The sequence below is a fragment of the Chlorocebus sabaeus genome, chromosome 2, assembly GCF_047675955.1.
Source record: "Chlorocebus sabaeus isolate Y175 chromosome 2, mChlSab1.0.hap1, whole genome shotgun sequence".
Lineage (NCBI taxonomy): Eukaryota > Metazoa > Chordata > Mammalia > Primates > Cercopithecidae > Chlorocebus > Chlorocebus sabaeus.
In genome coordinates, this window is record NC_132905.1 from 28,392,069 (window position 1) to 28,415,270 (window position 23,202).

The window sequence follows — 23,202 nt, forward strand, 5'->3', positions numbered from 1 at the left end:
TTATGAAATGTGCTCATATACTTGCTATGAAAGCAAAACAAAATGAAAAATATGAAACTTTTGAATAATTTAAGATTGTATTTTTGAGAGAAGAATATGAAAAAGTATAATCCACATTAAGATTGCCTCTAAACTTTTTCTAAACTTAACAAAAGACATTTTAGTGAATGAAACTATAAATATCAACTCTATTTTACTTGATCTAAAATTTACTAATCTCATTTCATGTCTCTTGATTTCTATCCTTCTAAAGGAGTCTTTTTTTAGAAATATGTTTAAAGAAGACTCAGGAAAGAAAGATAAGAAAGGGCAGTGGCAACTACCTTAGAGGGTAAGGAAGGGAAAAAAGATGTGCCATTTCTCTTGTTGCTTTGCTCCAAACTTGAAAAGTTCAATAAATGAACATCAAACACTAACTTATTTTAGGGATTAACCAGTTACTGCTCATCAAATCTGATCATTTTGAGCTTATTCTTGAGAAATCTTTGTTTTAGACTCAGAATCTCTGGTATCCACAAGATAGTTCCATGCCACTTGGAATGACTTGCCAAGTGTTTTGAGGGAAGGACCATCTCAAGGCAAACTGTAAACAGCCTAAGTTTGTTTCACAAATTGGATCTCCCAGTCTGCCTGCTTCTCAGTATCATGAACCTTTCTAAAACTCAAGGTTTTACAAACTTTGTTGTCAAGTTCATTTTAAAAAATGAGTTAATTTTTAAGAAATGTGTTAATTCTGAAAAGCAGCACATAGAGCTTTGAGCATGGACTCTGGAGTATTTACATAAATATTGCCATAGCATATTTTGCAATAAAGCATTGAAAAATCTCAAATTTCTTTCCATCACAGATTGGTCAAATTAGGATATCTCCTTTACAATCAAATGCTGTATAGCTCTTAAAAATGATAATGTCATATTCTTTGGAAGAGATATTACAAAACAGCTTGTGTATCATGATCACATTTTTGTTACACCCAAAAGATTTTAGCTCTCTTTTCCTTGTTTCTATATTTGCTAACTTTAAAAAGTAAGGTTATACTATATTTATTAGAAAAGGACAGTATGCTATTTTTTTTTTGAGAAGGAGTTTAGCTCTTTTTGCCCAGGCTAGAGTGCAATGGTGTGATCTCGGCTCACTACAACCTCCGCTTCCCAGGTTCAAGTGATTCTCCTGCCTCAGCCTCCTGAGTAGCTGGGATTACAGGCGCCCACCACCACACCAGCCTAATTGTTTGTATTTTTAGTAGAGACAGAATTTCACCATGTTGGCCAGGCTAATCTTGAACTCCTGACCTCAGGTGATCCACCTGCCTCGGCCTCCCAAAGTGCTGGGATTACAGGCATGAGCCACCCGTGCCCAGCCCTAATTTTCATTTTGTAGAAAAACCACAGATGAACTAAGACGAAAAAAAGTGCTACATTAAAATTGTATCCCCAAAATATGTTTGATTGTAAGTATAAGCTCTGCAAGAGTTTATAAACAAAATAAATAACACATTACCTCGCTAACTACCATATCAAATATAAAATTTGAAAACTATTTTTTTTTGTAAAACTAGCAATGAACTTTGCTAGTAATGTCTAGTAAGGTCTAATGTGTCTTGCCCTGACAAGAGGTTATGCAGGTAGTAGAATACATGCAGTGTACCGGAAATTTTTCACTATTAAGTGAAAGAAATGAAATAGTTGAAAGTTATATGCCAATGTCACTTTTCTTAAATATATGTTTTTTCTTTTAAAATAGAGATGAAGTCTCACTATATTGCCCTGGCAGTCTCGAACTCATGGGCTCAAGCAGTCCCCCTGCCTCAGCTTCCTAGAGTGCTGGGGTAACAGGTGTGAGCCACTGTACTTGGCCTTTTTTTTTCTTTTTATTTAATTTTTTTTTTCTTTTAAAATAGAGATGAGGTCTCACTATATGCCAGTGTCATTTTAAAATGCTGAATTCCATCTTGCTCAGTGAAAATGGACTATTGTATGTACAGTGTGATACTTACTGTCTTTATGTGAATTAAATGAAAACTCTAAAAATAGTTTGTAAAGTAAAAAGCCCTTTCATACTGATCCTAATCATTTCCCAAGCCTTTCAAAGGACGACAGAATTATCTGTCAGAAAGTAGTTACTTGCTCTCTCTCACCCCCATTAGCCAAATCAATATATGAGATATGGAGAATTTGAGGAAATGGGGACATGTAGATGTTCAGTAAACATTAAAGCAATTAATCATTAAATCAGTCTATGCCATTTACTAACCAGGAAATACTGTACTGAGTCTCAGTGGTGTTTAGCAAATAGTTTTCAGTTAAAATAGATACTAATTTCCAGGTTTAACTAAACCTAAATCTAGAAAAAATTCATCGATCCTTAAGTTATCCTAATGGGAAGAATAATAGACTGTTAAGCAAAGTAAACATATAATTGTGCATTTCTTTTATCTTTAACTGGGAGATGACCCAAAGATTCACTAAGTATTATAGGGAGCTAACCCTATATAATTTTCACTCTTCTCAAGGAGGGTTCATAACTGTGTCATTACATGCTGTTAACCACTGTTAACTGGAGAGAATATTACAACACTTTCCCAAACATTGATGTTACAGATTGTCATTTAATTTGTTTCTAATTTTAGCTCGAGTTACAAATCTCCATTTTATTATTACATCCTTTTATCCTATTCAGTCTCTTTTGCTGTTCGTTTTTTTTGAAACAGTCTCATTTCGTCACCTATGCTGGAGTGCAATGGTGTTATCTCAGCTCACTGCAGCCTCAGCCTCCCAAGGTCCAAGTGATCCTCCTACCTCAGTCCCCCCACACAGCTGGAACTACAGGCATGCGCCAACATGCCCGGCTAATTTTTGTATTTTTTGTAGAAACGGGTTTTGCCACACTGCCTAGGCTCAAGTGATCCGCCCACCTCAGGCTCCCAAAGTGCTAGGATTACACTTGTGAGCCACTGCACCTGGCCCTAATCTCTTTTTATATAAGCTAGGGGTTTTTTTTCTTGAGTTTATAGTTCAGGAAAAGGGTGACATGTTGATGATCATGGAGAAGTAAATGGGGAATAACAGAGATGGCTGTTAAAAGTAATGTGACTTGATAACCTCATGTTGAGAGTAACAGAGGTGCCAAAGTCACCTTACGTATTGAGACTGGATATGAATAGCAATATCTTCTAGACCTTTAGTTTAAGGTGTTTTGCAAACAAAAATGCCATATGTCAGTCAACACAGGCCAGTTGACTTTGGTGCAGCCTCTGTCCCTCCTATAAAAAGTAGCCCTTACTAGAATTCTTCCCTCGTGACTCTAAATCACCTAGTTCCTCCCCAGTTATTTTATTGTGCCCTCAAATCCCTAAAGGCTTTTGCCTTCGGACTTCACAATGAAATTTAATTATGATACAGTTATTTGTAATTGATTTCCTCTAAAATTGGAACATAAGCATGTCAATAAAAGGTGTATTCTCTAAAGGTTACAAAGAGTATATAGTATGCCACAGTACGTTAGAAAAGGAAAAGGCCATAAAATACTTTCATTTACAAAGTAGGTCATGTTTTCTCTAGTAACTTTGCAACAAAGTTCTTATAAAATATGAATTTAGACCTTTGGGAGAAATGATTTATAATGCTAAGAATAACATGTTCATAGTTATAACATCTTTTATTATTTATTATTTTTAATATGTATACACAGAACACAGAGACGGTTCAGTCTGTTTAACTCAGTACCATTGTATTTTAGTCTTAAAAGGGGGAGTAAGTAGATATTCTTTTCAGACCTTTTTCTAATGGCATTTAGACAAAAATAAAGTAATTTAGGAGATTTCATGGTACTAAAACTCAGAGATGCAATTGAGCCAGGTTCATAGCCTGTCTCATAGATGGTGGAGCAGTCCTTATAAAGAGTATAAGGAAGAGTATAAGGAGTCTTTAGAGGTTGTCCAGACTCAAGTTCCCAAACCCAACAGATCATCAAACATAGCGCCTTTCTGGGCCCTACTTCTATCTTTTCCAAAAATTTTTTTAAAGTCTATTTTAAAAGCTAACTAGCTTTGTAACTCTAGACAACTGTCTAGTCCCAGTTTCTTTATCTAAACTAGGTTGATAATAACCCTCTAAAGTAGGGTTTCTAGTGATTCAGGGCAAACACTCTAAAATGCAGTAGTTTTGCACATAAATGTGGAAATGGCATTGAATTCATTCTAATTCATAGCATCCGAGCCAGAAGTCTTTTACTGCAATTGGAATCCATGCTCAGCTGTTGTAATTGCAGTTGAAACACTGTCACTGTATCCTGTCAGAATATAGAACCTAAATTCTTTTTTCTCCCAAGTAGCTGGGACTACAGGCCCCCGCCACCACTCCCGCCTAATTTTTTTATATTTTTAGTAGAGACAGGGTTTCACAGTGTTAGCCAGGATGGTCTCGATCTCCTGACCTCATGGTCCACCTGCCTCGGCCTCCCAGAGTGCTGGGATTACAGGCGTGAGCCACCGCACCCGGCCAGAACCTAAATTCTTACTGCATATTTGTGGATTACCATTTGATTCTTCTGTTAAAATTGTGACTAAATGTGATTGTACATTTTTTTTGGGGGGATGGAGTCTCCTTCTGTTGCCCAGTGCAGTGGCACGATCTTGGCTCACTGCAACCTCCACCTCCCAGATTCAAGCGAGTCTTCTGACTCAGCCTCCCAAGTAGCTAGGATTACAGGCATTCACCACCATATCCAACTAATAGTTGTACTTTTAGTAGAAATGATGTTTCACTATGTTGCCCAGGCTGGTCTTGAACTCCTGACCTCAGTTGATCTGCCCATCTCAGCCTCCCAAAGTGCTGGGATTACAGGTGTGAGCCACCACACTCAGCCTGTAATTATAATTTTTTAAAACTATAACTTAAAAAAAAGGCTCTTACTCTATTGTGGCTCAGAGAACATTAATATATTTGAAGAACGCTCCATGCATGTGTGTTTTCAAAGATTCATATAGCTTTTCCAGCAGGTAATGTTGCTCCTTTACAATTGTTACCGAAAAGTCAGTATTGCTCTGTAAGTTCCCCAAGGCTGACTGCCTGCTCCCTTTGGGTCAACGACATGTCTCTTTTTGTTTATTAACATTGCAATGTATTATAATTAAAAATCTTTAACAGTCAGCGTTTGTTAGAGTACAGCATGCTAGTTGTAGTGATTTAGAAATGTAATTAAAGGGAGGTTATGGGTTTTAGTGGGGTTTTTTCCTCTAACTGTAACCTTTTCTTAGGTACACTGATACTGAAGTACTATGAACCTTCAGAACTTGTGGAGAGACTACAAAGTTTTGATTGTTATGGTCCCTTTAGTTGGGCTCATACATTTGGGGTGGTACAGAATCAAAAGCAGCCCTGTTTTCCAAATACCTAAAAACGACGACATTCCTAAGGAAGATAGTCTGGGACTTTCAAATCTTCAGAAGAGCCAAATCCAAGGGAAGTAGCAGGCTTGCGATCTTTAGGTAAGTTCCATTTCATCTGGTTGGTTAATCATATGGTACATTCCAACAATGGAAAACTCGATCTGTTAGATCTCTGGCAAGGAAAAGCCTAAATTGGCAAGTTACCTGTCGTTTTTATTATGACCCACTGTACTATCCTGCAGTTGTTTCTAGAAAAGTTTGTTGTGCAGAGACATTTGACCCTTGCCTGGCAGTCAATTGAATGCAAAGGGAAAGGGCAGTTTTGCTAGCAGCATCACCAGGATCATGAACATGTACAAAGGAGCCCCTGACTCCTTACCATTACATACCACAAAAGTCTGAATTTGTACAAGATTCTTTTCTTCTATTAGTGTTCTTTTTTTTTTTTTAATAATACGAAACTAATTGTATTCATGTGTTAACATCAACTATTTTAGCTTGACCATAATTTGTTACTTTTGACAGTCACTGAAATAAAGAGGATGGAGTTATATAATTCAGGTCTGTAGTCCCTTATCCATAATTCCAAAATTCAAAAAGTTCTCAAAACCAAAACATTTTATCCTGACTTCTTTGGCAGCAAAACTTGATCTTAACTGACATGAGACAATTTGCAGGCAGTTGTCTCCCTTTATCCGTAGTTTGGCTTTCTTCAGTTTCAGTTACCTGCAGTCAACCCTAGTCTGAAAATATTAAATAGAAAATTCCAGAAATAAGTAATTCATAAAGTTTAAATTATGCACCTTTCTGAATAGCATGATGAAATCCTGGGCTATTCTACTTCATCCACCCAGGATGTGAGTCATTCCCTTGTCTGTCTACCTGTTCGTTAGTCACTTAGTAGCACTCTGGGGTAGATCAACTGTGGTGGTATCTCTGCGCTTACATTCAGGTAACCCTTACTTTACTTCACAATGTACCCAAAGCACAAGAGTATTGCGCCTAATTTATAAATTGAACTTTATCATAGGTATGTATGTACAAGATGAAAACATAGTATATATAGGGTTTAGTGCTATATGCAGTTTCAGGCATCCACTAGGTGGTCTTGGAATATATGCCTCATAGATAAATGGGGGAGGTTACTGTTTTTAATTCCACTTAATATGAAAATTGAGTTTCACTGCAGAAATTTTATTGGCATTTGTTGCATTTGATTTACTATAATATAGCGTTATACTATATTATGATTATATTGATTATGAATGTTATATACACTATATTGTATTTATAAAATCTAAGAAATTCTGAATTATGAAACTCATCTAGCCCAAGGAGTTTCAGATAAAGAACTGTGACCTTATAATTGTAAAGCATTTTCTATTATAATTTACTTTTTAACCTTGACGTGAATAATATGCTCTAAGTTTTGGCATAAGGTAGATGAGTGTAAGGTTCTGCTCTTTATAGAAGAAGAACCTCAGTAAGATTTTCCTTATTTATAAGCCTTGGTCTGAGATTTTGATTTATGATATAATTACTGGTTTCAACAATATTTTAAATCAGTATTTTATTTTTAAATGTTCATAAGCAGAAGTGGAAGAGCATGGCTTAATATATTAGACAATTATTATATATAAAAAGCCACATAGTAACATAGAAGCTTAACAACTTAGAAGAGTAACTTTAGGACATAAAATTTGTATTTATAGGAAGAGTTTTAATATATATGAGCAGGGAGTCACAGAATTTATTAGATGCTGGATTTTTATATATATAGTCTTCCAGACTGTAGTAAGACCATTATATTATGTATGTATATTGTAATTATGACAAGAAGTAAAGAACAAAAATATGTCATAACAGTTTGCAGGCCAGGTATGGCCAAACTTTGGAGGAAGAATATTAAGTAGTTTCTTGTCGTGCAAAAAGAAATACTCTTGGGGGAAAAATAGAGCTGAGAAAAGAATCTCCTCCAAAATATTAGGTGAATGTAGTAAGAGGTTTTAGATGCCAATGAAGCAATGGTTAAAAGTTTTAGAGGGGCCGGGCGCGGTGGCTCACGCCTGTAATCCCAGCACTTTGAGAGGCCGAGACGGGCGGATCACGAGGTCAGGAGATCGAGACCATCCTGGCTAACACGGTGAAACCCTGTCTCTACTAAAAAATACAAAAAACTAGCCGGGCGAGGTGGAGGGCGCCTGTAGTCCCAGCTACTCGGGAGGCTGAGGCAGGAGAATGGCGTAAACTCGGGAGGCGGAGCTTGCAGTGAGCCGAGATCTGGCCACTGCACTCCAGCCTGGGCGACAGAGCGAGACTCCGTCTCAAAAAAAAAAAAAAGTTTTAGAGGCTAACATTTCCTGTCAAGCAAGCAGAAGCAGATATTTAAACAGGCATTTAGTGAGCAAAAGTTAGAGCCAGATTTAGAGTAAGTTAAACACCAATTCCAAATAGTTGAAGTACATCAAAAAATGCATTGTATTTGTCTCCTATTTTCTATTCTTAGTTTCATTATGGAAAATTACATACGTGCCACAAAGTAGAGAGAGGATAGTGTATTGAGCCCTCAAGTATCCATCAGCTGGCTTTAATAGTTAGCGGCATTTTGCCACAACTAGCTTTGATAGTTGATAGCATTTTGCCAGTCTTCTTTTATCTCTCTTTTCCTCTGTTTTTTGAACTGCTAGAATATTTTGAATCAAATCTTAAGCTCGACTATGTAGTCCTTTAGTACGTGTCTTTAACAGTAAGACTAAACACACATACACACACACATTTGCATTATCACCCAGAAAAACTTAACAGTGACTCTTTACCTACAGTTTGATACCCAAGGCTATGTTTATATTTCTGAATTTGTCTTAAAAAATCGTTACAGGTGGTTTGTTGGAATCAGGATCCAAACAAGGTCTACATATTGCATTTGATAGACAATATCTCTTTTCAATTCCCCTCCTAAATCTGCCTTTAAAAAAAATTCCCACATTCTCAGTTTGGCTGATTGCTTCCTCATCTTGTCTTTTAACAATTTTCCTGTCTCCCCTATTTCCTGTAATCTTGTACTTATATTAAGAGGCTACTTTCATTTGTTTTTTTAATTTATTTTTTGAACAAGAATACTTCATAGATGGTACTGTGGAATAGATCCTAGGTAATCATGTTGTTTCACATATAATGTCTGATCCACTTTTGATGGTGGTGGTGTTAGTTTTTTTTGTTTTTTTGGTTTTTTTTTAGAGAGAGAGAAGGGCCTTGATTTGTCACCCAGGCTACAGTGCAGTAGCATATCATAGCTCACTGCAGCCTCAAACTCTTGGGCACAGGCCATCCTCCAACCTTAGCATCCCAAGTAGCTGTGACTACAGGCATCCACCACCATACCTGGCTAAGTTCTAAAATTTTTTTAGAACCAGGGTCTTGCTGTGTTGCCCAGGCTGGTCTCAAATTTCCGGCCTCAAGCAACCCTCCTGCCTTGGCCTCCCAAAGTGATGGGATTACAGGCAAGAGCCACTACGTCTAGCCAGTGTTGCTAAGACTAACAGGCAAGTTAGCAGTGTTTCTTTCCATTGTAAAGTTCCCCCCTTTTTTCTTTTTTTTTTTTTTTAAGATACAGTAAGGCGATGTCAGCTCACTGCAACCTCTGCCTCCTGGGTTGAAGTGATTCTCCTGCCTCAACCTCCGGAGTAGCTAGGATTACAGGCACCTGCCACCACACCTGGCTAGATTTTTGTATTTGTTTAGTAGAGACAGGGTTTCACCATGTTGGCCAGGTGATCTTTTACTTAATAAATTATCAGCGACTATTCATTATCATTGCTGTAACCTAGAAATTGGCAAACTTTTTTCTATAAAATACCAGATAGTAAATATTTTAGGCTTTGCAGATCACATAGTGTCTGTACCAACCCTTCAGCTTTCTGTTGTAGTGTAAAAGCACTCATACACAGTACACAAATTAATGAGCATGGCTGCTTTCCAATAAAACTTCGTTTACGAAAACAGGCAGCAGGCTGGATGTGGTCCCTAGGCTTAATTTACCAACCACTGTATGTGGTCTAATACACTATTTCATTAGCGGCTGCCAAATGATGCTGCTCAAATTCTATCATTCCTTCTCCATTTATTGGCTGGAACAACTTTCCATCGTCAACCATTCAGTTACCCCAAAATGCATTTATACAAGGAAAGCAAGATAAATGTTTTATCTCCGTAATTCCCTTTATTGCTTTTTATAATAATGAGTGCTCAAGCCGCTTAAGAGTTTTTGGTTTTGGTGTTAGTATGAACCTGTGGGTTTGCATATATTTCAGTTATCTTACTCTATTGCAGTCATCATTTTTTTTTTTTTAATGCTAAAGTTGTCCCATTTTGGATCCTCTCCATGTTGACTCCTGTTGTTTTTCCTTTGTCCTTGTGATATGACCCAGGTAGTCTTTAATACATCCTTACTTTTTGGCAGAAAAGGACCCTAGCTTACCTTGTGTATTTCTTACCTCATACCTATAATCAGTCTTTTTGCCAAAGAACTCCATTTGCTTTTAGGAAAAACTTTTACCTGTTTATATTTTCTGTAAATCATATTTTATAGTGCACCTCTTACTTTAGAAGACAGTCATGCAAGTTTTACTGTTATTTTAATTAAGTTATCCATCACTGCAACAACAACAACAAAGACCCATCTGCTAAGCCTGTGCATCCAGGAATAGTCAGGACCATTCATCTGATGGTAACTCTTGGAATTATGGAGCTCCTTGTTTAGGAAGAAAGAGTTTTTAATAGAGCTGAACTGATACTTCCAAACATGTTCTATAAACTAGCTCCAGTGGTTTGGATTTTTTTCTCTTTTTTGTACCTTCTTTTGTTCAAGTCTAGACCTGTGACTACAGGTCAACAAGTTTTGGCATCTTTAAAATGATTTGGGAGTCGTTAACACTTTCAGTGATTTCTTTGTCATTTTAATGAAATACTAGCCAAAAGATGTGTATACTGGTCTCACTACCGTTCTGTTTTTGAAAAGTTACATGTCACTATTAAGTATTGAAAATGTTCTAACTAGAAAAACCACTTTCTTAATCATAGTTTTTATTGTGGGGTGTGTGTGTGTGTGTGTGTAAGTTTTAACATGCAAATTACCATATAGAAGTCACTATGAGGTTTCATTTAAATGTATTTCTCAGATTTTGCTGAATCTGAAATAACCATTGAAATATTTAAGTACCTTGGCTGTTCCTGGCATAGATAAACAGATTTTTCTTTCCCTCCTCATGCCACACAAAAGTTGACAATAGCTTTATCACCACAGGAAGAAAGCTGACCATTATTGCCCTTACTTTATTTGGGCCCAGTTGCCATGGTTACAGCCCTTTAACTAAATTGGGAGCAGTAACCAAAATAACATTTTGCATAACATTCCCTTGTTCTGCCCACCTCTTTGCACATCTTTAAATCAGGGTTTGGGTCTGATCACCATACTATGCTGTAGCCTACTTTTAGGAAGTACCTTAGGCTAAACAGATTTGTTTCATTTATGCTAAATGCTCTCCTGGACCCTACCATACTCAGCATATTCTTGGAAATACTAACTAATAATTATACCTTTAAAACACCAGGCCTCAACAGATAAGATCTGTGATCTAACATTTTTATTCTTTTCACACATTATTATTAATGTGTCAGGAATTTATGCCTCAAGTCACACTTTTTTTTAACAAGGACACTACCTTGTTAAGGAAACTAGAATTGTATTTCTATGTGTCCGTTTGATATATGATGATAACATTTTATGATATTTAGGCTTTGAAATTGAATTGCAACTCAGATCCTGTTTTTGTTGTTGGTATTATCCAGCATATCCCTTGGTTTTTGCATTTTGGTACTGTCATTAACCAGTGCTTTGGGGAGGATTAGTTGACTAGGACTTCCAAAACTGAAAATCATTGATTGATAAAGTAAAATGATAGAAAATTAGCTCTGACATTAGCCAGGTGTTTAAAACATGGTTTGTTTTCTGGTACAATGTGTTGTGCAGATTTATTCAGCTAAATATAGACTATACATTAGTGAGTTTCTGCAGTAGACATGCCAACAGCTATCTTGTTTTTATAATTATTTATAAACAGGACTTGATGTAAATGTACTTCTGTTCAAACCTAAAGTTTCCAAGCAAACCACAATTATAGATAAAAACATAATATTAAATCTTGATGTTGGAGAATAAAAATATTCGGGACCTCTTTTAAGACTCAGAAATTGCCGGGCGCAGTGGCTCATGCCTGTAATCCCAGCACTTTGGGAGGCAGAGGCAGGCGGATCACCTGAGTTCGGGAGTTCAAGACCAACCTGACAAACATGGAGAAACTCTGTCTCTACTAAAAATACAAAATTAGCTGAGCATGGTGGCACGTGCCTGTGATCCCTGCCACTGGGGAGGCTGAGGCAGGAGAATTGCTTGAACCCAGGAGGCGGAGGTTGTGGTGAGCCGAGATTGCGCCATTGCACTCTAGCCTGGGCAACAAGAGCGAAACTCCATCTCAAAAAAAAAAAAAAAAAAAAGACTCAGAGACCTAATTCTGTGTTTTATATTGTAGCATTTCTCTCCTAGAAGCATGCCATATTCAAATAACTGCTGTAAGCTTTCTAGCCATGTTGTTGTGCCTTACAGAATCACTGAAGTACAAGCACTTTTTCTTGTAGAGGGGACTTATTGAAGAATAAAGGAATTTTAAGACAAAGTTGGTTTACTTTTCTCATTTTCAGGAGGTTTATGCCAGTTAGTAGTTCCTTTTTCTAAAAAGCCAGCAGAGCATTAGAATAAATTATTAAACTGCAGTCTACAAAATGCTTGGGAAGTATTTCTCTAAAATGTTTTATTTTTATTTCTTAGATAAAGAAGCAGCTTTGAATCTGAGCTTCATGTGGAAAGAAGAGATGAAAAATACCAGTTGGATTAGAAAGAACTGGCTTCTTGTAGCTGGGATGTCTTTCATAGGTGTCCATGTTGGAACATACTTTCTACAGAGGTCTGCAAAGCAGTCTGTAAAATCTCAGTCTCAAAGCAAACAAAAGAGTATTGAAGAGTGAAGTAAAATAAATATTTGGAATTACTAATTTGTCGTGAAACCATTATATGCTGATTAGCTTCATAAACATGGAACTCTTTGATTTTATAGCCACAATGCTGCATATTCATACTTTAATTCCTAAAGAATAATTTTTAATGTTAAAACGTGATAATGGAATAAATAGAAAAATGTGGTTTACAAAATAAAAACGGTCTTCACTAGTTACCACCTGAAGTAAGATGTCTCGTTTGGAAGCTAAGAAGCCATCATTGTGTAAGAGTGAAGCACTGACATCTGAGAGAGTCAGGACCACACTTTCTGTCTTGAAAAGGATCGTAACATCATGCTATGGCCCTTCAGGTAGGCTGAAGCAGCTGCACAATGGCTTTGGAGGTTACGTGTGCACAACCTCACAGTCCTCAGCCCTGCTCAGTCACCTTTTGGTCACACATCCCATTTTAAAGATCCTGACAACCTCCGTGCAGAATCATGTGTCAGGCTTCAGTGACTGTGGCTTATTCACAGCCATTCTTTGCTGCAACCTGATTGAAAATGTTCAGAGATTAGGCTTGGCACCCACCACTGTCATTAGATTGAATAAACATCTTTTGAGTCTTTGCATCAGTTATCTCAAGTCCGAGACCTGTGGTTGTCGAATCCCAGTCGACTTTAGTAGTACTCAGATCCTCCTTTGTTTGGTTCGCAGTGTATTAACAAGTAAACCTGCCTGTATGCTCACCAGAAAGGAAACAGAGCATGTCAGTGCTTTGATTCTGAGAGCCTTTTTGCTAACAATTCCAGAAAATGCTGAAGGCCACATCATTTTAGGAAAGAGTTTAATTGTACCTTTAAAAGATCAAAGAGTTATAGATTCCACTGTATTACCTGGGATACTCATTGAAATGTCAGAAGTTCAATTAATGAGGCTATTACCTATCAAAAAATCAACTGCCCTCAAGGTGGCACTCTTTTGTACAACTTTATCCGGAGACATTTCTGACACTGGAGAAGGAACTGTGGTGGTCAGTTATGGGGTTTCTCTTGAAAATGCAGTCCTGGACCAGCTGCTTAACCTCGGAAGGCAGCTAGTCAGTGACCATGTAGATCTTGTCCTGTGCCAAAAAGTTATACATCCATCTTTGAAGCAGTTTCTCAATATGCATCGTGTTATTGCCATAGACAGAATTGGAGTGACTCTGATGGAACCCCTGACTAAAATGACAGGTAAAACTCACTCTTGGTTTTGTCCCTTACAGTTAATAAATCACACTTCTTTGAGCAGAGATATTTTTGGTTTGTGTCACTGTTAACATCTTGAAAAATTGACACAGCATGTGTCAGTATCATTTCTGGCATCAAAGGTTTCTGAAAAAGATCCTGTATTGTTCACATACTAAAAATGCAATTGATTATAGCCATTTTCATATCATAATCTGACCCCCCAATATTTTACAGGTTATTGAAAAGTCTAACATCCTCATAATCCTGAGGTCTTTCATACTTTGCACAAAATTCTTCAGCCTCAATTCACAAAACTCTTAAATCATGTTATATTTAGAAAATGATTTTGTAACTAGAATGCCCCTTTTTCTTCACTTTATCATAATTGCAACAAACTTCTGTACTTCTACTTAAGTACTTGTTTCTAATGGGAGGGGGATGTACACGCACCACTGTTTTACCTATATCAAAACTGTTTCCAGCTGACCTTGAGAACCAAGATCATCTTTTACTTTCAACACCTATTACAGGCCTGACCCACAGTAGGTGTTCTAAAGTGTTTGTTGAATTGACTGAAATATAGTTGTTAATATACAGAACTACAATAGGCAAAAAAATTCACTGTATTTTACAAACGCAGCAAATTAAAAGCAAATCTAAGACCTGTTAGAGCCAAAGAAAAATGACAAGCTGAAGAGTTCCTAATTTGAGCTACTTTTCAGTGTTCCTTTAATTGCTTTGACAGTCTCTCAGAAAGATGATCATTTAGTCTGCATTGTTTCCAATTTTTAAGTTATTAGACTTAAACCATTGTTAAAGTTCATTAATAAAAGTCTTAGTATAAATTATCAAAAAGGAGCCTTATGTATGCCCAGTGTTGAATACATAGTATCTCTGGGTTACTGTCCTACCTTTGTAAGACTCAAATGACTGTCAAAGTAGAAGTTTCTTAATAATGGAAATAATTCCTTAGAACTCATTGTTGGTATGGTAAGTCAGACTGATATCCTTAAATATCTACTAGCTTTGCATGAATCTGGCAATTTCCAGCTTGTAAATACTGGGTCTTCCAGATTGATTTTTAAAATATGGGACACTTTAGCCAGGTGTGGTACATGCCTGTAGTCCCAGCTACTTGGGAAGTTGAGGCAGGAGGATTGCTTGAGCCGAGGAGTTCAAGTCCAGCCTGGGCAACAAAGCAGGACCACATCTTAAAAAAAAAAAAAAGGGTTGGGCGGTTGCTCACACCTGTGATCCCAGCACTTTGAGAGGCCAAGGCGGGTAGATCACAAGGTCAGGAGATCGAGACCATCCTGGCCAACATCGTGAAACCCCGTCTCTACTAAAAATACAAAAAAATTAGCTGGGCGTGGTGGCCGCACTTGTAATCCCAGCTACTTGGGAGGCTGAGGCAGGAGAATTGCTTGAACCTGGGAGGTAGAGGTTGTACTGAGCCAAGATTGCAGCACTGCCCTCCAGCCTGGTGACAGAGCAAGACTCCCTATCAAAAAAAAAAAAAAAAAAACATTTTCCCATAGAAACCATATTGTAACTGGGGGCTGGGTTTCCGCACTAGCCCACAATATATACCTAAACATGTCATTAACGGCCATAGTTTTAGTCCTGGGTCTTGGGAGCAAAGACCTTTTGAGAAAAAGAAGAGGCGGAAAACTGTACCAGGTACGTGGCACAAGTAAACTTTTAGGTAGATGAAGTATGTTTTTGGCCTTACCTATCTCCCCTGGTGTATCTAAGTTAACATTACCTCATTTCAGGCCTTCAAACAAAATTCCTATTTATTAATGACATAGGTTGCGTAATGGGTGATACTGTGGATGGGTGCCACATGTGAAACGTATTGCAGCTTACAGAGGTTTTTTTGGTTTTTTTGTTGTTTTTTTGTTTGTTTGTTTGTTTAAGATGGAGCCTCACTCTGTCGCCCAGGTTGGAATGGGGTGGCGCAATCTTAGCTCACTGCAACCTCCACCTCCCGGGTTCAAGCAATTCTGTCTCAGCCTCCCTAGTAGCTGGGACTACAGGTGCACACCACCACGCCCGGCTAATTTTTCCTATTTTTAGTAGAGACAGGGTTTCACCATATTGGTCAGACTGGTCCTGAACTCCTGACCTCAGGTGATCTACCCACCTCGGCCTCCAAAAGTACTGGGATTATAGGCATGAGCCACCGCGCCCGGCCTGGAGCATTTTTAACATTTGATTTATTTGTGAAGTATACAGTATTATCCCCACTTGCTTCTCATGTGACAGAGGCAGAAAGTTAAATGACATGAGTGATAGCATCCAGTGACTCAAGCAGTAGAGCCCGTCTTCTCACTAGAATCTGTTGTTCCCACCATGTGAAAGAAATTACACTATTTAAGATTTTGGCTTTTTTTACTTAGATCACTTTTTTAAAGTATTCGTTATTTTGAAGACTTCAGAAGTAAAAAATATTCAAATAAGTGAAATTGTTTAGTGATTGTATTCTATAAATTTTTTGAGCTGGAAGTGTTTATAGCATTTTAGACTTGTTTTTATTTTTTAGATGGAGTCTCGCTCCTTTGCCCAGGCTGGAGTGCAGTGGCACGATCTCGGCTCACTGCTCACTGCAACCTCCATCCCCGGAGTTCAAGCGATTCTCCTGCCTCAACCTCCCGAGCAGCTGGGATTACAAGCACCTGCCACCACGCCTGGCTACTTTTTGTATTTTTAGCCAGGTTTCACCATGTTGTCCAGGCTGGTCTCGAACTCCTGACCTCAGGCGATGCCCGCCTCAGCCTCCTAAAGTGCTGGGATTACAGGCATGTAATTACACCCGGCCAAGATTTTAGACTTTCAAACTAAACCCCATTAGTCTGAAAGAAACCATCTTTTATAGGTGAGTCTGAAAGAAAAGGAAACTAGCTCAAAGCGGTGAATGGCTCAGAATTATAGCTTTAGACTTTAAATTAGTATTGTGTCTTGTAGGAGTTTGGTGTAGGTTTCTTTTCTTAAATTTAACTTCCATTACATTTGGACATTTGGAAAATTCAAGTCACCCTAACTTCTTTATTCATATTTTTACTTGTGGCTTATAAAACTTTACTATTTTACATGTGCGGGTAGGAGGACAAAATACTTAATATATCAAATAATAACAGTGAAATAAGCATGTCACTTTATTTTGGCATAATTCAGTTAGCTATTTTATAAATTGTTGCTAGACAAAAAACTAGTTCTTACATATTCACTATGTAGAGCCCCGAAGGAATTCAACTACACAAGCATTTGAATAGCTGCATTTATTTTAAATTGAAAATAATAATTCCTTTAAAAAATAGCCTCTCACCTCACATCACCCTTAATCCAAATTAGTGAAGTTCTTAATTTGGGGTCTCTAATCCCTGAGGGCTTTGAGGGTTTCTGAACTCCCTGAAAATGTATGCAAAATTGTATGCCCCCTTTTCTGGGAAGAGAGTACAAAATGACTTCTAACAGATTTTCAAAGAGCTCTGTAAACCAAAATAACTTCTGCTTTACTTTATTTGTATATCATTTTAGTAGCAGAATATAACTTAGCAATTTAGGGAGATTCATCTTATTTATCCTATATTTCATATTTTAAATTATATGCTTATGGGGCTTTTATGTTGGCTAGGAATAAATATACTTTTAAATGGTTGTTTGCTCCACTTTTGCTTATACATCTTGTATTTTCTAATCTTTAAAAAATAGGAACACAGCCTATTGGATCCCTAGGCTCAATATCTCCTAATAGTTATGGAAGTGTGAAAGATGTGTGCACTGCAAAATTTGGCTCCAAACATTTTTTTCATCTTATCCCTAATGAAGCAACAATCTGCAGCTTGCTTCTCTGCAACAGAAATGACACTGCCTGGGATGAGCTGAAGGTAGGTAATGAATTTTGAATTCTATATGCAGGGGCTGAGGGAGGAATTAGTCACTCAACAGTTATTATGAATTTGTTTTTTCGTAGCTTCCCTAGGTAGTATAGAAAGCAAAAATTAAAATGATTGATGCAGAGTCACAAGGAAGCTAATTTAAATGCCTGTGGCATTATAATAATTTTGGCATGTGTTGCCATTTATTATTTCTACTATTGACGAGAAACCTAAAAGGCCGTTGACATGTGAACTTTTCTAAGAAATTAACTTGAATTGTGTAGTCTTTGATGCTAATATGTATGAATAATTCACTTGGAAAATGAGTTCAGCAGTCAATACCCATCATCCACTTCTTAGCAGAGTTTCCTGTTCTCTGCCACAATAATACATTCAACTTTTATACAAGGGAAATGATCATCTGTGGGATTGGTCACAAGTTTTAAAGATTCATGTATGCTCAAGGATATATCCTTAGTAAATGTTAAAGGTCTGTGTGGTTTTTTTTTTATTTATTATTGCTGGGATGTAACTGTATTATTTCCAAAACAATTCAAAATAAATTTATTATTTAGACTGAAATAATTTTTTTTAGTGGATGTGCCAGCAAACCTTCTTGACCCAGATATTTTGAGGCCATATATTTGTCAGTCTCAATTTGAAGAGCTAAGTGTATACGAAAGAAAATACTAATCTGGCTCCATGAAGCAAACTTCTGACTAAAGTATCTTCCTTTAATCTCTAAACCTTATTATTCAGAATGTTTCAATCACATGACAACCTTGGCACAGCACAAGTTTTGTTCTTTTGCAATTAAAATCACACTCTCTGTATTCACTGTGATGCTTTGAGAGCATGACTTTTTGTGTGTGTATATGATGTGAATGTCTGATTCTGATGATTTGGGGTTTTTCTTAGCTCACGTGTCAGACGGCACTTCATGTCCTGCAGTTAACACTCAAGGAATCATGGGCTTTGTTGGGAGGTGGTTGTACTGAAACTCATCTGGCTGCATATATCAGACACAAGGTACAGAAGATAATCCTCTTCGGATTACCTGAATTCTCAGCAACTTTTGTTTTATGAGATAATAAGCCAAAATCATAATATCCTGTAGCCTTTTTGTTTGTTAGTTTTAACTTTTATTTTAGGTTAAGGGGTGCATGTATAGGTTTGTTATATAGGTAAAATTGTAGCCTTTAACACTGAATTTTTCAGTAGTCTAAATAAAATGCATAATCCAAAACACTTGAGGGAAATAACAAGGTAAATATAAGGTAATATCTTTATTACAATGGTTTATTATAAAAATAATATTTTAGCAAATGATCACGTTCTTTGAGTATTGTCTACATGTACTGCATGTTGAAGCTAGCATCCTGTTATTGGGAGTTCTCTTAGAGATCTCAACTGCTGCAATACAGTAATAATTCATGTTCACAAACAAAAGAGCCAAGTTTCTACAGAATACTTAAGTATCTTCTAGAGCATCAAGAAAACAGTTAGTTTCATTTATTTAAGCAGTTCACATATTAGATTCTAATTTTAAGATTGGTATTTATGTATGTTATTTATTAATTCTACTAAATAGAATTTTTTGATTAGTCTGGGAAACTCCATTTCCTGACAGCTCTCAGATAAGTTTAGTGCATTGTAGTTCTGATTATGTCATAAGTACTGGCCTACTTTATTTGAAAATGGATACAAAAAGGTATAGGTGTTTTCCAGATATTAGCAGTCGATTCATTGGGTAAACATGCCCTGTCCCTCCCCAAGTAACTTAGAAGCACTTTCATGAAAAGTTATCAGAATATACATTATGGAAAACAAAATTCATGCCAATCTATTGGTGCTGAATGGACAATAATGTGTTCTGAAATGGAATTGAGTAAACTAGAGAAAGTTTTTTGCAGGAAGAAGGTATCTTGAGTCGGAAAGTAGTCACTGTTTTTAAGCAGTTAAGATATGGATTTTTTAAACCATCATTCAGTTGTTAGTTTACTAATAGAGACATGTTGCTTAACAACAAGGATATATTCTGAGAAATGCATCATTAGGCAATATTGTTGTGCAAACAGTATAGAGTGTACTTACGGAAACCTACATGGTAGAGCCTACTACACCCCTAAGCTATGTGGTTTAGCCTATTGCTCCTAGGCTACAAACCCTTACGGCAGGTTACTGTACTGAATACTGTAGGTAATTGTAGCACAATGGTATTTGTGTATCTAAACATATCAAAACATAGAAAAGGTTAGTAAAAATATGGCCTTCTAATCTTATGGGACCACTGTTGTATATGCAGTCTGTCATTGACTGAAGCGTTGGTATGTGGTACATGGCTAAATATTAATTTTTCTTTTTATCTTGGAATTTCTAGGATAAACTTGTTTAAATAGTGAAACCAGAAGACAGTTTAAGGTCTTACTACCTTTTCATTAATTTAAAGAGAAGAATATTCCTTTTTAAAACATTGATGTGAAAATTTACATCATGATTTCCAAATAAAAATATGTGCCTTCTCATTTTAAACAAATCTCAAACATTTTGCAGAGATAAATAAGTACATCATTTGAGACATCAGTCTTCAGGAACTTCCTCCTGTGTGCAGAGAAACCTGTAATACATGCATTATGCCTTGTTCTTCATGTATTAAAGAGGCACTACCACGCCTCATTCAGAATAAGCTGATGATGGGCTCATCCTGAGTCACCCATGCTGGTAACATGACTGGTAGTATATACATTTTTACTATAACCAACCTAGTTAAGAGTTTGCAGCCTGGCCGACTGACCCATACAAGCCCATTAGCATTGTACCAAACCCCAAATTAAATGAAAGTAAGTGGTAACTTTAGGAATAAGATTTTGATTCAGTATCTTATTTTTCTTAAACAGTTTATATTAATTGCTTTGTATGTGTTCTCAACGTTTTTATTACTCTTTAGACTCACAACGACCCCAAAAGCATTCTCAAAGATGATGAATGTACTCAAACAGAACTTCAACTAATTGCTGAAGCATTTTGCAGTGCCCTAGAATCTGTTGTTGGCTCTTTAGAACATGATGGAGGTGAAATTCTCACTGACATGAAGTATGGACACTTTTGGTCAGTTCAGGCAGATTCTCCCTGTGTTGCTAACTGGCCAGATTTGCTTTCACATTGTGGCTGTGGATTATACAATAGCCAGGAAGAACTCAGCTGGTGTTTCTTAAGAAGCACACGTCATCCTTTTGTGCCACAAACCTGCCTTCCACTTGAAGCTGTGGGCTCAGCCAGCAACCTGACCTTGGACTGTTTGACTGCAAAGCTTAGTGGCCTACAGGTGGCTGTAGAGACAGCCAATTTGATTTTGGATCTCTCATATGTTATTGAAGATAAAAACTAAGAGAATAGCATGTTTGTATTATGAAAGAAACAAATTAACTAGTCTGGTGGCAATTAAGAAAAATTGTGAGTGTATTTGTTCTCTCCCAAAGACCTGTTCTACATATTTGGACAAATGACTCATAAAATTATAGATACACTTATTTAGGAAAAAAGGTGATTCGTGAATAGAAATGCCATGAAATAATAAAAATATGAAGCATTATTTTTTTTAAATATTATAGTTATCTTAGGGATTCTATAGTGACTGCTGTACATTGTTCTAAATTTTTGTTGTTATTTTGGCATCATTTTGAGAGCAAACAAATAAAAAGACTCCTAATCCATGCTCTAGTTTGGATATGCATGTTTTCAATATTTTCTAGTTAGTAGTAATTAAATATGCTTAAAGTAAACTAGATCTCACAGTGTCACAAAACTTTCAGCATATATTGCTCAATCAAAAGAAGTATTCAAACTGCACATTGAGTAAAATTTCACTTTTCTCTGTGCCCTTTATCTCAGGCTATATTCTTCAGTGGTTAGATAATTGAGTAGAACCTGGTTTGCTGCAATTTGTAGTTTATATCTCAACTCCACATTTTTGTTATTTGGGGGAAATGTTTGCTTTTGGGGGAAAAAAAAGATTTATATAGTAACCAAGGCTAAAGCAACGTTGTAATGTCTTCATTTTTAAAGTGGGAGGAAGAACTGGTTGGTTTTACACTGGGGTTTCTCAACCTTGGCATTATTGATGTTCTGGACCCCGTAATTCTTTGTTTTGCGGAGGCTGCCCTGTGCATTACAGCTTATTTAGCAGCATCCCTGGCTTCTACACACTAGATGCCAGTAGCACACTCCTGTTGTGACAACCAAAAACGTCTCCAGACGTTGCCAAAGGTTCCCGGGAGAGCAAAATTGTTGGTTGAGAACTATAGACTGATAGAAAAAGGAAGGAAAATGAGGAGTATTCTACTAGGACTTCAGAAAGCAGCATGAAGGAAGGGGACGTTATTTCTCTAGTCAATAGTATGAAAAAGAAACTACAAAAGCTCCCATGTTCAAAATAGAGACACTATGTTTCCCCAAGGGATGGAACTTGAATTTTATGCAAATATAAGATGTATTGATAAATTGAAGCAGAAATATAGAAGGCAGCCACATGAATAAGCATGGAGCTATAACAAATGTTATATGAAACTTTAGGAAAACATTTTGGAAATTTTTGGGAAACGAACCAACCTAATAGTCAATGATCAGATCTATAGCCATGATAAAGAGAAATAGAATTGTTCAACCATTTCCTCCAATATTCTTGTAATCAAAAAGATTGTTTCCTCTGAGCCAAGGGAAAAAGCTAGCAATACAAACAGCAATGCCATCCATATATATTAAATATCAGCCCCACCTGAAGTCTCATAAAATATTTATCAAAAGTTTTACTTCTTTTATTATTAGAATCAAATAGAAGGGCAGTGTGATAGGCAGCCTCTAAGGTGACCCCCAGTGATCCTCACCTCCTGGTTTTAGACCTTGCATAATTTCCTCCCCTTGAGTGTAGGCTAGACTTCGTGACTCCTTTATGTCTCTCATTTCCCAGCTTTGTGGACAGAATGTTACAGTGATGGTCATGGTTATGCCTTATGCATAATTTTATGCTGTGAGTAGAAGGTAGATCAATTTTCTCTAGTTTCATGGGTCTACAGATGGAAAGCAACTGTATTCCAGGAACTGTACTTAAAGAACTACGCCCTGTGGAAACCTGGGGTGATTCCAATTATGAGATCACCCTGACTTGATTCCAATTATGAGATTCTGAACTTTGAGCTGATGTAATGCAAAAGTGAAACTTTTGAGGATCTGAGGAGTAGGGGGGATGTATTTTATATGTGGTAGGCAGCCTCTAAGATGGTTCCCAATAATCTCATTTCCTGTCAGTTCACTCTCTGGGTGTAGGTGGGACCTAGTGACTAACTTCTAATGAATAGAATACAGCAGAAGGGACAGGATGTCACTTCTGATATTTGGTGGTAAAAAGATGAGTGTATCTCTTGATGCCTTCTCTCTCAATGAAAGCCAGCTGTCATGTTGAGAACTGTCCCTTGGAGAGACCCACATAGCAAGGGTTGAGGGAGGCTTCTAGCCAACTCCTCAAAAGGAACTGAATCGTGCCAAAAACCACAAGAGTGAATTTGGAAGCAGGTACTCCCCAGTGGAACCTTGAGATGAGTATAGCCCTGCCACACGAGAGACCCTGAAGCAAAAAAAGCCAGCTAAGCTACTC

General features: G+C 37.1%; 3 protein-coding genes across 3 annotated transcripts; all 3 read left to right on the top strand.

The window, feature by feature from the left end:
* Window positions 1–5,278: 5,278 nt before the first annotated feature.
* On the top strand, window positions 5,279–12,496 carry LOC140709105 (uncharacterized). Its single transcript, XM_073006817.1, has 2 exons — window positions 5,279–5,488; window positions 12,273–12,496. The coding sequence occupies exon 1, from the start codon at window positions 5,279–5,281 to the stop codon at window positions 5,468–5,470; it is 192 nt and encodes a 63-aa protein (XP_072862918.1). The 3' UTR covers window positions 5,471–5,488; window positions 12,273–12,496.
* LOC140709108 (uncharacterized) lies at window positions 12,302–12,684 on the top strand. The gene has a single exon (XM_073006819.1). It carries the CDS (start codon window positions 12,302–12,304, stop codon window positions 12,467–12,469), a length of 168 nt encoding a protein of 55 aa, XP_072862920.1. The 3' UTR covers window positions 12,470–12,684.
* Window positions 12,685–12,689: 5 nt separating this feature from the next.
* On the top strand, window positions 12,690–21,265 carry MKKS (MKKS centrosomal shuttling protein). Its single transcript, XM_008018118.3, has 4 exons — window positions 12,690–13,674; window positions 17,386–17,561; window positions 18,471–18,581; window positions 20,500–21,265. Exons 1-4 carry the CDS (start codon window positions 12,690–12,692, stop codon window positions 20,938–20,940), a joined length of 1,713 nt encoding a protein of 570 aa, XP_008016309.3. The 3' UTR covers window positions 20,941–21,265.
* Window positions 21,266–23,202: the final 1,937 nt, after the last annotated feature.